Source organism: Nipponia nippon, unplaced genomic scaffold (assembly GCF_047370975.1).
Source record: "Nipponia nippon isolate SJK-2023a ecotype South Korea unplaced genomic scaffold, ASM4737097v1 scaffold_9, whole genome shotgun sequence".
In the NCBI taxonomy this organism is placed as follows: domain Eukaryota; kingdom Metazoa; phylum Chordata; class Aves; order Pelecaniformes; family Threskiornithidae; genus Nipponia; species Nipponia nippon.
In genome coordinates this window covers 21412929-21429169 of record NW_028262413.1, presented here as the reverse complement: position 1 = coordinate 21429169, position 16241 = coordinate 21412929, and the positions used below count along the sequence as shown (strand labels likewise).

Here is a 16241-nt window from a genome sequence, read left to right as displayed (position 1 = left end):
AGTCCATACTTCATCAGTTTCTCAATTCACTCTCAAGAACAGAGGATGCAAGTTAAAAATACAGGGAAAACATTTATATTGTCTGTGCATAAATTTTCAGACATACAAAATGTTGATAAATATGAGTAATTTGTACTATTCATATGAGAATATTACTCCTAGATATAAAGAACTTGTTAGAACTAATTAGAACAAAAATTGCTATTTCCTTCAGCTTCACAACCAGAGAAAAAGTGGGATAGCTGTAGTAGAAGCAATATTCAAGGTAGTTAACAAAGCTAAATTTAACTATATTTATCTATGTAATTAATTTAATTGGGCCCAGAGCAAGGATTTCTGATTTCAAATTATGAAAACATTAACTGATAACTTTTTAAAATTAATAATACCTTTTCATAAAGTCCTGCACATGTAATTGAACAGTATTTATTCTAAGGAACTGAACATTGACGTGTATGTTATATTTTTACGTTACACACCATTAGTGACTCCATCATCAAAAGATGTGCCACATGAGTTATTCCTTTTCATCTCCCAATCCATTTTGGTTCTCCAATTTGAACTTTTTCCTTTTGTAATAAAAAGTCTACATTTCAAGATTAAAATAATTAAAATAGAAGGTTGAATGTCTTTTAATTTAAAAAATAAAAATAATTTTTAAAAATCTCTCAATTCCAAATGACGATGATTCATGGCTGAATTTAAAGAGAGGTAGATTAATATACCACATTACAGTGCAAAGAATGAACTCTGCCTTGTTATGACACTACTGATTAACCATACTAGGTTAGATTAGGATACTTCAGCCTTAGTGTTTCCAGATTAGGTTAAACTGAATTTTACAGACGCTGATTTTTCTCCACATTTTTCCCAGAAGAGTCTTAGTATATTCATTATACTATAAGATGTTATTCATCTGTATGTAGGGGCTTTCCTATTGTTATTGGTCAAAACCATTCATATGTTCCATTATAATGTATCATTTAATGACAATCTGGCCCTCAAATTTTGAAAATTATGTATTCCATTTCCAAATCTGGACACTAAAAATCTCCACTCTTGTCCTTTTGTACAGTCCCATTCACATGGAACTAGCAATTGTTAGATTTATACTACTGCCATTCCAGCTTTGTTTAAGTGCAACAAGAACTGTTGACAAGTAACCTATATAATCAAAATAATTAGACACAGCAATTGTTATTAACTTACTTTAATTAACAACCAATTTACTTTAAATATAGTCTAAGTACAAGGTTTCAGTTAAAGCTAGCTATAAAGAAAGAAGGAAAAGCATGTTTCTCCCCTATTACCAGTATCATTAGAACACAGACCAGAGTGACAAATGTGCCATTTCTAAACCAAATTGATTAAAATTAACAGATTAACAGATTTTGTAACTTTCTGATAATTTGTTCCATATATTTGGCAAAAGCCTGCTGTATTTTCATGAAAGACAAATGAGCTGAACATTTTTCCCTAAGTGCAAAAGAGAAATTGCACTTAATTGCAGAATCGTAATTGGTACCTCCATAATGACAACCCAAACATCTGCTACCTTGTTTTAGATCTATTAAACTGAGGTTTTACTACATGCTGATATTAGACTGGCTTCATGAGTGTTGCAGACACAGAAAATGGAGATGGGAGACAAACTGCATAATGTTGAGCTGATCAGGTAGTGAAAATTCAACTGCAAGGCAACATCTGCAGTTTAAAAAGTATACTTCCAAATTAGAACCAATACTAGGGATTTGCATGGTTTGGGCAACATTAAAAGCATTAATGCATCCATTTTTTGGCTGAAATCTCATCTTCCAGATTTGAGGAAATAGAGATATATTTTCTTCAGTTCTAGCAGTGATCTAACAAGCAATTGTACAGTTGGAAAATGTCCTTTGAGTCACTCTAATACCCGCTATAGTAATCTATCGACAGTTTTCTCCCTTGCATCTCAATACTTTTTCTCAATGAGGTTGCCTATGAAAACATTATTCAATGTTTCTGAACATGTCATCATCAAAATTCCAGTTACGTAATCTTCCTCACTTGTTAATTAACTAGTTAACTTTCTTAATAAAAAATTAATCACATTTTTTTAAAAACCTTCCACTAATAGTCTGAAGTGCCTCTTATGCATGCTTTCTACCAGCTGTTGTACATGAATTTCAGCCACAAAGTTGTGAAATGGACACCATCTATTCCATGTTATCTAAAGATACCAACTCTTATTTAATTTGCATAACCTTTTCTATGCTTTTTACTAATTAGAACTAGAAATATTGTAGTGCATTGTAGACAGTAAGTAATTATTTTAGGCTAATGAATTGGACAAAAAAAACCCCAAAACCAAAAAACCAGTGCCACTGTCTGAAAAATGTGTACTGTGATAATGATCATACTGTACAAGAATTTTATTATCACATTAAATAACAGAAAATGCATGGCCTTTACATATGCACATCAAAATCCTGAATTTCAACAAAAGAAACAGTATTTACAGGTAGCTGATCTGTCTTTGTTTCTGTCATTTCATTCTACAGTCTTCATTTGCACAAAACTGATCAATACTTTGGATTTTCTGCTTTTCTACTAAAGATAGGAAAACTAATTTCTAGAAAGACCAAACAAAAGCAAAAATCAGTCTTAATACTCATTGCCTTTCTGGTTGCAGCACAATTACAAACAATTTGTATAGTTTAAGGAGCTAAATTTAGTAAGTGCAAAGTAAATCTAGCCACATGAAACATAAAAGCAAGGTTTTTTTCACTTGACTTAAGCTACTGATAATAGCCCGTCATAATTATAGATCTTCTCTGTTAATAGTACTCATTTCCAGAGTAAGGAAAAGGGTTCTTCAAGCATCCATTTCTAAATGAGTCTAAAAACACTAACAGCAGCTATTTCACTTATCATACAAAATGTACTCCTCTCTAAACCTATACTAGCACGTATCAGCTGAACTTATTTTAAAATTGGTTTTGGTTAGTTAGGGGTTGTTTTTTGGAAGGCAAATGCATGAGCTCAAGTGTATATTATATGTTAGAGCAATGCTTATCTAATATTTTCTCAGAGGGATTTTTTTTGCATGATTGGTGGGGTAATGTTTGAGATGCATTATAAATTCAGTCATCTGGCCAGTCCCTCTCCTTGTCAGGATACTAAGAATGATGCCTTTGCTGGGCAGAACAACAGACAGAGACTGCAGCCAATTTTTATCTGATTATTCATTCAGAAGGAAACGGGACAGGAATGATGGAGAGGTTGAACATCCTGTCCTTCTTTATAGAAAATTCTCCCAGAAAAACTTGTCTCTCACCTCTTCCAAATATATATCCCCTAGCAAACGAGCTCTGAGCACTGTCAATCCTTCTCCTTTGGAGTGAAGGGAAGTGTAAGGTAACTTAATTCTCTGCTCACTTGAATAAGTAGAACCCTCAGAAAAATAACAATGCGATAAGAAACACACAGTGGAACTTTTCAACGTGCTCAATATTTTCATTCAGTGTTATGAACAATGAGCTACATCAACTGCCCTACACTCATTCATCATTTCAGATGGATGAGATGTGCCAGTGTCTCCATAAAGACTTGCCAGTAGCCAGCCATACTCTTTTTGTTATGCGTTTGGACTTACACACGTGAGACAGATTTGTAGTTGTACTTACTAAAGTTGTCCAAAGTTTTTAAAATTTCCTTCTAGAAGCTTAATTTTTCCATGCAAGGTGTCTGCCAAAACAGGTCTGTCATTTCTTCAATGATACGAAGGAACAGTAGAGTTGTGACTATATTAAAATACTCTAGCAACCCTTGCTTTGAAAACTTTTCATTTTCCTCTGCTAGACTCCAGCTGGTAAAATGATTTTTTGTAACAGATGCCTTCTGTCCATCAAAGTCACATGCCCCTGAGAAATCAGATCCATCAAAGTCATATGCCTTTGAGAAGTCAGTGCCCCTTGCAGTTTGCTCAGTATCTGTGGTTACAATTCTTCAGAATCCCATCCATTTTAGAGATTTTTCTGGCCTATCTGGCACCATCTCTGAAAGCAGAAAGGCCATAATTTTTTGACACCTTCCCACGCTCACTTGTAAATAACACAGAAATATGATTGACTGGAATGCAGAGGAGCTAAGAGCTTCACATACAAGAAGAGAAAACTGGAAGCTTGAAAGAAAAATTCTTAGTGGGGTCTACCTGCAGAAGAAAGCAGGAACTAGAATTTGAAGCATAGTTTTTTACTTACTGTATATTTAATACCAACTTTCTAGGACGAGCTGTGACTCAAAAGAAAAGAAAAATAATATTTTGTTTACATTAATAGAAATATAATAAATCTTATTAAGTACAATTTCATTCACAAAGAATAGAAATGCCAGGTCAATTTAAAGTCTTTTTCAAGTCTGTAAAGTAAGTTCTGCACATTTATTGCTCTGAAATTAGCAAGATCTTTTCTATCACACAGTTTATTGCTGATCTGTTGTTTTTCAGGCATCGTACCAGTTGGGGTTTTTTTGGGTTGGTTCACCCCCCCGGAGGAAGAAACCACATTGGAGTTCTGAGAGTAAAAAGAAAGCTTACTAAAAACTACATAATATATATTTATGTAACATATGTCTGAAAGAAAATTAATGTCATATTTCATTATGAAGTGATTCACCCACTGCACTGTTTTCTAATAAGCCTGTTTGTGCATCTTGGATTATAAAACCACTACCATTTTCTATAAAATTGGTATTAAATTATCACATTTGAAATTATTACCTTCCTGTTCTGGATGATAGAGAACACAAAGAAAACCTACAGTAAAACAGATGTGCCTGAAGTAAGTGGTTTACACCCACTCATGTAAAAACAAAAGCTCCCATCAGGAAAACATGCTCCCTGATAATATCGCCTACAAAGTGTTAACAGTAAATTCTAACCAGCACATCGATCAGCTCCAAAGTGTGATGATTTTATCTCAGTGGGGTAACATAGGCATGAGAAGAAGTATGTATTAAAATCATTTATTGTGCCAGCATATTTTATTAAAAAAAAAAAAAGGTCCTAAAAGAGAGCAGACAACAATAAGCAATATTTATATATCTAGATGCAAACACTTTGGAATACCTTGCAGGAAACGTTCACCTTTAAAGCCTGTATTCTTCAACTGGCGTATTTGGAAAGAGTCAGCAGTTATTCCTATAAGTGAATCATCTTATGCCAGTACAAGATGAGTGGAAAAGAAGAACATGAAAGTAAGATAAACAACATAAAAGAAAATCCTATGCAAGGTAATAGGAAAAACAGTCGTTGCATCACAGCAAGTTAGAAATCTAATTTAATCATTTTCATACAAGCCAGCAAGAAAAAAAAGCTAAGGTGGTAAATGATATTATGGTAACAAAAAGCTTCCAAGTGACTGTCAGTCCTGTTTATAATCTTGCAGTGATTATTTATTCCAACAGGAATAAATCCAATCTGCAATTACCAAACTGTGAAGGCAAAGAAGGCCAGTAAGAAGGACGCTATTATTATCATCTTGTTTTCTGTCACATGAAGAAAGAAAATAAAGAAATATAATTTAATTTTATCATAAACTTTTAGTTAGTATGGGAATAATTTGTCATGCTACATTCTACAGTGCAGGATTATTTTATGTATCCATCTTCTCTTCCTATGTTCATTTGTTGATGAGGCAGGACCATCACCCCTTTTTTTGACAGAAAAGGAGACTAGGAACTAAGGAAGAGAGTCATCAGGAGCTGCAGTCAGTCCTCCTATTGCCAAGTTCATTTACAATTAGTTTACTGTATAATGAGAAATTCAGTGAAAGAACTAGCTCTATGTGAGCACATTCATCTCACCTTCTCTACCTATAACATTTCTGCCATATTGTGGGGAAACCTGCCTTGCCTCTGACATCCTGGCCGCTAATGAAAACACGCAGCCTTCCAGAGAGTATAACAACATCAACAGCAGATTTACAGGATGGCCCTGCTCTGATCTCTGCTCTCTAATTCCCCCTTGCTTAGGTAAATTCATCCCACAGACAACTGCCGAGAAGCTTTGTCAGCAGCTGATTCCATTCTACCCCTCACATACAACTCTCAAAAAAGGAGACTTTATTAAAAAAGGCTTTTTGCTAGCAAGACAAAGCCCCTGTACCCCGACAGCAGAAAGCGCACGAGTAGGATAACAATGTGTCCTATGCTTTACACGTTCAAGTAGTCTTTTCTAAACATAGTTATTTCAATTATTAACTCAGTAGCTAATTTAGTGAGAAAAGCTATATTTGTACCTCTTATTATATAAAACTTCAATGGCAAGTGATGTGTGAAGGTCATTACTCTCTGCTAATTACCATTCCTAGAAGCAGAGACAATTAACTACATGATCTATTATCTCTAATAATTATTATTTACACAGTAAATAATATGCACACTATAGGTTGTTTTTTTCCTGCCTAGCTTATTCTGAGAAAATGCTTACAAAGGGCTTTATGAACAAGTTTTACAGATAATATGGTTGGGAATTTTTTGTGATGATTGTCTTTCTTATATATAGAAAAATACTTTGGCCTGCATTGTCTGGTCCCATCTATAATGCATATCTACGTTATACAGTTACATTCTGGGAACAAAATATGGAAATTGAGATAAAGATATAAATTTACCTATAATGGCAATAATTTTTCCTATAAAGTAAAAACTCCTACAAAATATACAGATTTTTAGAAATTAGTTCAATCAAATCACATAAATTTCTAATTTTAAATGGATCAAATGCACCATTTAGCTGGATACTCAGAAACGGTCCAGACAATATTTTAATGCCATCACCTGAGCAGTTCAAAAACAAGAGCATATACAACTTTCACAAATTTACATTGCCAAACTTATGTGCTGAAAAAGCAACCAAAAAAAACCTTACAATGCTATCTTCAAGTTACTTGACTCATAGGACAGCCTTACTGACCTAAATCCAACCCTAGTAAGTTTGAAGATGCCACCCTGAAAATCATGCATTGATTTTCTGCATGATTTTCTGCAAAGCAGATTTTCCTGTGTTTCTCCTCGCATTGTATGTCTCGTAACTTATTGTATCCGTAAGATTGCAGAACACAAACTGTAAAACCTGGAGCAGACCTTCATGAGTTCATACAAATCCCCTTGTTCTTTTTCAGACACTGGAAAAATTAGTATCTTTGAATTCCTACACCAGTTCATCAATCTGCCAGCTGAGGATTCTTCTCTCAGTATGTTTTTCTGTGACGTCTTCTGGATGGCTTTAAGTACACTAGAAGTAGAGGATTTTGCCATTCCAAATGTATTCCACGGTGACAGTGCAGGAAGACAATTCAAGCCTGTTGCTCCTTCCTCTTTCCTCCCTCATCCAAAGCCAGATGACAATGACAACAAGCCAGTCCAGTGTCATGACATGAACTAAGTTGCAAAAAATTCATCCCAGATATGTTTCTCACTGTTTACTGATTTCCCAGATTATTATGTAAGGATAAAACCTTCCACAGATCTATCCTTACATAAAAAGGCTGTCAAATAGCACTACTTCTCCTCCTCCCCCCCATCCTTCTCAACCTTAAAACACAAGTTACTAAAATCTTGACACATTATCTAAAGGTGGAATTTATTTTTGAGCATTACCTGGAGGAAAGAAAGCAGAGGTAAGAAAACCATTGCAAAGGATGGTCTCTGCTCAGATTGTTGCCAAAATTCACCCAAACGCTTCCATTCCAAAATTTCTAGTGCAAACCTCCCTGTGGACAAAGCTTGCAACTGTACGTTGAGAAAATGTGATGCAGTAAAATAGGGAAAGCTGCACAGCCGTAAAGGGGAGCACACTGTGAAGAATATGTGCAAGCTCTGCTGCTGCAAAGTTATAATCATCTTTCTTCCTTACATTGCAGTTTTACGTTTTTTCCCCTCAATGTGCTCTCATTGGGACATTCTGCTTTCTGGAGTTCTTATTCCTTCTTCCACTGCCTCTTCTTCCCCAAAGCTGACTTGCTTTCTTATACGCAAGTCAGCCTTGACTGACCACCAGACTGTCTGTCTGATAAATGACTGATCTTTTTCACAGATTTCAAATCAACAACTGGAACTGCCAGTTAAATTTGCGGCTTAATGTTAATGGTACGGAACTACAAAAGGAATAAAACAGAATTTAGGCCAGGCCATTTACTTGGGTTGTCATTTAATGTTACCATAAATAAAAGCTTTCCTCAATCTATTCTTATTAATTTTTTTTACCACTTCTGTCCCCATTTCTGTCCTCATTTTCTGTGTTCATGTTTTTGTTGGGGTTTGTTGGGGTTTTTTAAAGTATCTATTTTAACTTAGAACATTGTTAGCAGCAATGGGTGAACTTATCTAGATAAAATAAGAGATGATCTGAACCTTCATGTACAGTAAAAACAAATGGTAATTTTATATGTATTTTAACACAAGAAACAAAGAGCTTGAGAACAGGTTTTAAGAAAACCATACCTGAAAGTAAAAATATCTTTCGAATTTCAAATACCAAAATAACAAAAAATGTAGTTTGGGAGATAAAAGCTATTTTCTTATGGTTCTTCTTTGAATAAAGAAGAGAATTCTAGTGACATCCAATAGTAGTTTCATTTAGCATAACTGCCCTTGGCAGACAGCTACAATAAAGTACAGGCTCTTTCGCTGTTGCCTCAGGAAATATAAATTCTGACGATTTTCTGTTGATAGGTATGGCATAATCTGATCTACTGGGTTTTGAGCTTTGTGTAAGAAATGAAACAAACAATCTTTCCTAAACAGTTAGGGTCTCCTTCTTCCATTCCATTTTGAAAATAAGACTTCATATAAATACATAGACACATAAATACATGTATATAGACAGATAAAAGAAAAGGTCTATGCTCTGTCAGACAAGAATGAGAGACCTGCAAGCAACTACTGTTAAAAAGATAGAACATTTCAATCGTCTTTTCCATCACTGATAACTTTATACATTAATGTGGGGAAATGTATGGAAAAATCCTTAAACCAACCTACCACTTCTGAACTTTTTAAATGGTTCAGTAGGAAACTTCCAAATATCCATATTCCCCAAAACAACTTTAAAGCTGTTTTCAAGAAGGTCTTACTATATTGAAAGTGATGAAATTATGAAAGGTAAAAAGAAATGACAGTAAATTTCTGTTGGCTAAATAATATGTGTGTGTGTATATATATTATTCTTGAGACAATTTTTTTCATCCAATTAAAAAATGAAAAACGGACAAGATTAATTCAAGTATTTGATAAATGAAATCCAGTCTTAACTTTTATTTCTTTAAAATAAAGCTGTAAGAGAGAAGTGTATTTTGTACTTTGCACACCTTTTTAAAGACTGTTTCTGACAGGAACATTATGTCTCCCAACAACCCAGATAGCTGTACTTCTTTTGGATGCAAATATATTCCTCTCAAATAAAAAGAACCCTTCACCTGGCTACTACATCCATGTTCTCAATACCCACAGTAGATTTTAACCTATTCCTGCAAAACAGCTGTTGTGCTAAAATCTTATTTTCCATTACTTTTACCATTTCACTTTCGTGTAATTTCTTATGGTTCTCATATATTACAGGTTACTTACCTGCTCTGCCAGCCTCCCTCCACCCCTTTCCTCCAAAAAAGTATCAAGTGCATTCATTCCAGTATTCTGCATCAGACAATCAGTCAAAAGAACTATTTATTCATAACAATAAAATTCTGTGCCAAAATCTCTTGAACTGCTTTCAGTATAAAGAAGTTAGAAATTTTGTTCCACTTATTTTAATAACATCTTTTATTATATATTCACAAAAAAGTAATTACACAAAGCAAGAATTAACACCTTCGTTTCTCTCCTAGTACATCTTAATGGCTGAGTCTATGTTGCAGCTCCATCCTACTGCTGCGCGCCATGTACCCCTGCAGCCAGCCTGCGTCCTCAGCATCATTCTCCTGTGGAGGGTAACCATTGCTCTCCCCCAGAAAAAATTCCTCTCAGGGAAGCTTGTGGGGAATCCCTGTTCCTCCCTGTTGGCTCTCAAGGCCACCCTTGCAGCTTGGTGAGGAGAGGTCTGTCTGCACGTACAGGAATTTGGGTACAGGCAGCAACCTTGGCAACTTCACTATTTTCTTAGACAGATGTTAGAGTGTCATGTGCAGATGTTCTTCTGCCATATGATAACCAGGAGACATTGCTTTCTCTGTTCTGGTTGCAATCAAATTGCCTATGTTCTTTTTTTTTTTTTTTTTTTTTTGCTTCATTTGTCCCTTTAGGTTTTATCTGATAGAGGCCTTTTTGTTCCAAAAGTTTTACAAGGTCACATTCATCAGTTAACTAACATTTACTAACGTATAGACTAACATATGTTTACTTCATTTCCTAAGTTGGCAGAAACTGTAGAAGGAAGTGAATGTTTTGCACTTTTTTGTGACATCTCCACCTTTTTTTCTTCAAGATCCTTGGTTAAAAGGTGCCGCTACATTGTGCCACATACTGTGCAAATGCAGTAAATGATACTCCAGATCGTCAGAACTAAAAACAGTCCTCCTGCTACAGATCCAGATATTCACCTAATACAGGCGTAAGTAGCTTTTTTGCTCCTTAGGCACCTATCAAGCACCAAATGACATGCCTGTGTTAGACCCTAACAATAATGGACTCAGCTGGGTCTTTTCCACTGCTGCTGAAAATCACTCAGCTAAATACTAATTGTGATCTCTTCTTAATAAGAACACATTATACCCATCCAGCAAGCATGTCATCTGTGCCCTCTGACAGTTTTCAGGAAATTAGAAGAAATACTTTTCTAACTAAAACTGAATTTATGCAAGCAAGAACCCAATAGAAGAGTTCAAATCGCTAGTTTTGGTATTTGGAGTCTCTATCTCATTATTGCTCTATGATATTCAAGATCAATGTACTTCTGCTCCAAGAGCAATCAAAGTATTCCCAAAATGCAAATTTTGTTTTTAGAGTAAGAGATGCTTTACAGTCCTCACCACAGCTCACGTAAAAAGATGTACAAAGTCTAATTTTTATTTCCATGTAGGAAAGCTATTTAAAACATGAATACTGGAAAAGAGAAGTTTTCTGGAGAACAGCTTCACATAAACAGCATAAAAGCAGCATTAAAGTTACTCTGAAGCTAATGGCATGCAAAATCAGCTCACCCAGTAATTGAATCCTTGGAAAGCATTGAAAAGAACTATATTTAAATGATAGTATTGTTCAGTTGGAATAATTTGTGTTTAATTTCTCAGGGAAATTCAAATCCTTTATCCCAAGCAGTGGCATTATTTTCTTTTTATATTTTTATCAATGGTTCAATTGCCCCTTAATCAAAAGACAATGCAAGAGGGAATATTTCTCATTCAGTAGAGCATCTTGACTAATTTTATGGTCCCGTATGTGATCACACTGAACAGAAGTTCATACAAAGTGCAATTTACAGCATATGCGTAACTAGATAACTAAAAATAGAATATGTAAAATTCAGTCTTAGCGACATAACACTTCATATGCCCTTTGGGTTTGAGCTGATATTCACAATTTGCTCTAAGAATGAGTGCACAAGTATGCATTCAGTATTAGCAACAAGAAAAATAATTCTGTACACTTCATCCTGGAAACAACTCCCTTATGTATTTTTTACTGTATTTATTTATGATTTAAAATGAATGAGGGCTATGGAACAGTAACTTGTATCTTAAAGTTTAGCTTAAGCTTGTTATAAACAATGAATAAAATGAACTCCTCTGACATTGGAGCAGTTATTCTCATGGGGTCCATACCGCAAGGCTTGATTTTATGATGCTGTTATAATAGCTAAAAAATCACCATAAATTTTACACAGATAAGTCGATAATTTGATAAGCATCCAGAACAAAGGTGATTTACCAAGGATTTCACCCATTTATCAATTTTGCAGAGAATCTGTGCAAAGCTAACAAAGAACTGAAATGGTGAAACATTGACTCTAATAGGCACACATAACTAATTTCAACAAGAAGCAATGAAATCAAACCAGAGGAAAAAAAAAAAAAATCTAAATTATATTGAGACCAAAGTGAAATTTTAGAACTACTATTGACCAGAAATTTTTCAGACAAATTAAACTATTACCACAAGAGAAAGACAGAATATTAAACTTAATATTAGAGATGCATCACTCCGGAAAGTCTGATGCCTTCCCATGCCTTACGCAGAAACCTAAAACTATTCTAGGATTCAGAGAGGGCGAAATGGTATGGAAGCTGAACAGAAACACTTTGTTACTGCATTTGATCTCAAACACTCAAAATGAACAGCAAAATATAAAATAAATGAAGCACAGTGAGACTGAGTCTTGCTCTGCCAGTTACATCTGACTTAATTACCAAGCAATCTGCCTGCCCTCTGCCTTGTTTTTTCTTAGGAATGAAGAAAACTCTGCCAACATTGGTAACATTCTCTCAAAGCCCTATCAAAGTCATCAGCTAGGACTGATGCTGGTGACTAGCATTACCACTGTAGCAGTTATACAAACACAAATTTGTACAGCTACCTATTATCCTTCATCCTAATTTTTCTGTATTACCTTGTCTTAATCCCAGCCTGTGTGTTGAGGATGAGTTTGATTCTATATCTCTTTCTAGAGAAGTACCTAACCTTACTTAGGTTGTAACACTATTGAAATAACTAAGATGTATGTTCTTCTCCCCAATAATCAAATGTTATACTGATTTGTGAAAGCATGATTTACCCAGCAATAGTAAAATATTCCTGCTAATTTACAAATATGCAAATTAGATTCCAAAAAGCCACTGCCATAAAATACCCACACTGACACAGCATTTACACTGAACCACCTGAGAATGGAAGGCACATCCTTCATTTCAGCTAACCTGATTGATTTTGACCTGGACAGACCACAGGAAAAAGAATAAGATCCAGGATTCAGCTGGGAAACTGATGCTGCTACTTGGATGGTCACAGCTGAAACTGGCGTGTAGCTGAGCGAGCTCTGCTCTTCCAGGGTATCTGAATTCAAAGTCAAAATGGCCAGCTCCAGCCGCAGTTGACTAGAGCTATTTGTCTGTACAGTGCAACAGAAGAGGTGCCCTCAACATTGCTGGCTGATTTCAGCTGGTAGGTGGCAACTAACTCTCTTTCTGAGCTGATGGAGGCTTTGTGTGATTCCCTGTCCACTCTTGATGTAAGAAACAGCTCAAGCTGCCTCAGGGACTGGTTCTCTCCGCATTTCCCTTTCCAGAGAGCTTTCAGCGAGAACAGAAGAGTGAGTGGATTCACAGCACAGATGACTGTCTGAAGGGTGCCTAAGCTGTGGCTTGACTTCAGACCCTAACCCTGGCTAAACAATCCTCAGGCGCATTCATTTCAAAAACACCTTCGGCATAAACACACTTTGCATATCTGCGTCGGGTTCCTCTAAACATTCTTCTTCCAAGTGTTGATTGATACTAATATCCAGATATTTACACAGCAAGAATTAAAGGAAATATATGCTCCAGCACTCAGTAGTATTTCACCAATTGTTTTCTGCGACTGTATTTTAAAAGACTACTTTTAAAACAAATGTGAAGTGCATGCCAGACTATTACAGAGCTCAGCATACAGCTATAAAAAGGACAATACATACATTTATAAACTAAAACAAAAAAAAAATTTTTTGTTCTGCACTATTAAGATTAAGCTTGACCTTTCAAAGAACAAATCTATTGGAACTGCAAAAGTTTTCAGCCTCTTAATTAGCTCTGTACAGAAGAATCTAATGCCACAGGCAAACATTGTATTTCCATTTTGTCCTCCTTTACAGACTGAATAAAATACTTCTTGATGTAATTAACTTGAAACCAGAATGAATAAAGATCACTAACCTCACTGATTTAACCAATTCAATTTGTCCTATTTGAGAATTAATTGAAAGTTCTTAGACACACAAAAATAATTTTACACATATGAAGTCTTAGTGAAAACTAGTTGGGTTAGCAAATTTACCTGCACTGAAACTGGGCCATCACAATCTAACAACAGGAGTTGTTACTTGTACTTGTACATATAAGTACATCCCTATCCTTAAAAGAAAAACATAAAATACATAGTTTTTACAGCACCTGTTCTAATTTTGAGGACCTCAACAGTACTTAACACTTCATAATCAACAACAGAAATTAACAATGCTTAAACAAATTACAACTCCTTCTGCTATGTTTCATTTTATTGACAGAAAAAGCCTACTTACCAGAATTTTTGTAGTATAAGCACTGTTGATAGCAATTGCATTAACCAGCAAATCAAGGGTTTTGGCAGGTACAGAATCTGGGTCAGGGATTTCTTTGTAGTGGACATCACCAACATAGGCTTGGACGACTGTCATCCGGTTGGTTGTTAGTGTCCCTGTTTTGTCAGAGCAGATGGCTGTAGCATTACCCATAGTTTCACAAGCATCTAAGTGGCGAACCAGATTGTTATCCTTCATCATTTTCTGAGAAAAAGCAAAATAAAAAACCTTCAAGATTTGCTTTTACAGATTTTTAATGTCAGTTATAAAAAGCAAAAAAGCATGTATTTAGTCTTGTTCATTAGAACATAATGCTCACTAAACTAGAACTTTAATAGGGGCCAATAACCCAAGCCCTAGTTACAGACAACCAAGCAGTGACCATCCCTGAAATAACTTTGCCTTTGATAAACCGATATAGTTCCATCTATTTTTTGGAGCATGTATACATTTTAAGGAATAGCTAGAATAGCAAAGATTAGCTAAAGAAGCTGACGATAACAGGATTTTTTTAAACGGTATCATTATAGCAAATATTACACTTCTTTTTAATAGTGTTTCCAATGCCAGGATGTTATCTTGCAGCACATAGAGGGACTATACATCTTGGGAAAGAAAGAAACTAACAAACGAAAAACGCCCCCAAACAAACAAACAAAAAAAAAAAAACCCAACCCAAACAAACCAAAAAACACACCCACAAAACACCACCAGAGTACTCCATTCCACAGTGCATATCATCCTGGAAATGCATGTTATCCCTGTTTATATATTTTAAATATTAAAAAAATTCTGTGCCCAATCACCTGACCCTCACTTTCAGATACTATCTTATACTCACAGGGCACAATACCACCAGTTGCACACAAAGCTGTATTGCAGTTTCATACTGCAAATATGGATACACACGTGTCAGATGAAGGACATAAGGAGAATAGGAAAATACTTTAAAAACAGCTACAGTCTTTATTAGCAAAATCCCATGCTTGAAATGCGCTCTTTTTTCCTAATAATAATGATGTTTGGCTACATATAAATCAAGCTATTCCTTCCTAATGTTCCTATGTTAATTTGTTCACACATTAAATGGAAATAAACTTTAAAAAATCTTTATCTGAGATTCCCAGAATGTTTAAATAAGGCTCACCTGGCTAAATTGTTAAAATAATCTGAGAAAACTCTTAGATAGATAATGGACTAATCCACAAGCCTAGGATTTTAATCCTCTTTAATTTCCTAATAGAATCATTTACATTGGCTACAAACAACTGCAACTGCATTTAAGTACATGAAAGCTCCAGTGAAACTCTAATTTCTTTGAAAAGCGTTCCTGAAGACTTCAAATCCATGTCAAAACTTTGTACTATTGCACAAGAAAATGTGAAGACAAAGTTATTCTATATCAAAAGACCGGACAATTTTCATAGTAAATTCTGCTCAATAAATTCCTAGTCACCTTGCAAACTAAGTATTTCCATTGTTGGATATTCCTGCAATGTGTATTAAAATATGTATTAGAACCCATATGTATTTGCATTTTTGTCAGAAATACTTTCGATATAAAGCAAAGTTTCACTTTAAAGAAATTTCACTCTCATTAACATTTTGTGCACATTAATTTACAGGCCAACTTTCATCACACCTGCTAAAACCTGAAGAATAACTTACTAGCAAACTCAACAATATTTTTCTCCCATAAGTATTTGTAATGTTTCTTACCTTTACAGAATAAGCCAGAGAAATAGTGACAGCAAGTGGAAGTCCCTCAGGAACAGCAACCACAAGTACAGTAACACCAATAATGAAGAATTTAACAAAATACTGAACATAGACAGGAGTGCACTCAGGCAACCACTGTTTCTTGTTGACCACAAATGTGTCAATGGCAAAATACAGTACCAAAATGATTACAGTGATGGCAGACATCACCAAACCTGAAAAGAGAAATAATCAA

At 35.1% G+C, this 16241-nt stretch overlaps 1 protein-coding gene across 17 annotated transcripts in view; it reads right to left on the bottom strand.

The window, feature by feature from the left end:
- The window catches only part of ATP2B2 (ATPase plasma membrane Ca2+ transporting 2), a 442035-nt gene that overhangs the window by 67670 nt on the left and 358124 nt on the right, over positions 1–16241 (bottom strand). For all 17 annotated transcript variants that reach the window (XM_087743155.1, XM_087743162.1, XM_087743156.1 and 14 more), the window contains 2 exons: positions 16007–16221; positions 14249–14491 (listed from right to left, as the gene is read on the bottom strand). In XM_087743155.1, the coding sequence (XP_087599281.1) occupies positions 14249–14491; positions 16007–16221 (458 nt within the window). The remainder of the gene's footprint in view (positions 1–14248; positions 14492–16006; positions 16222–16241) is intronic.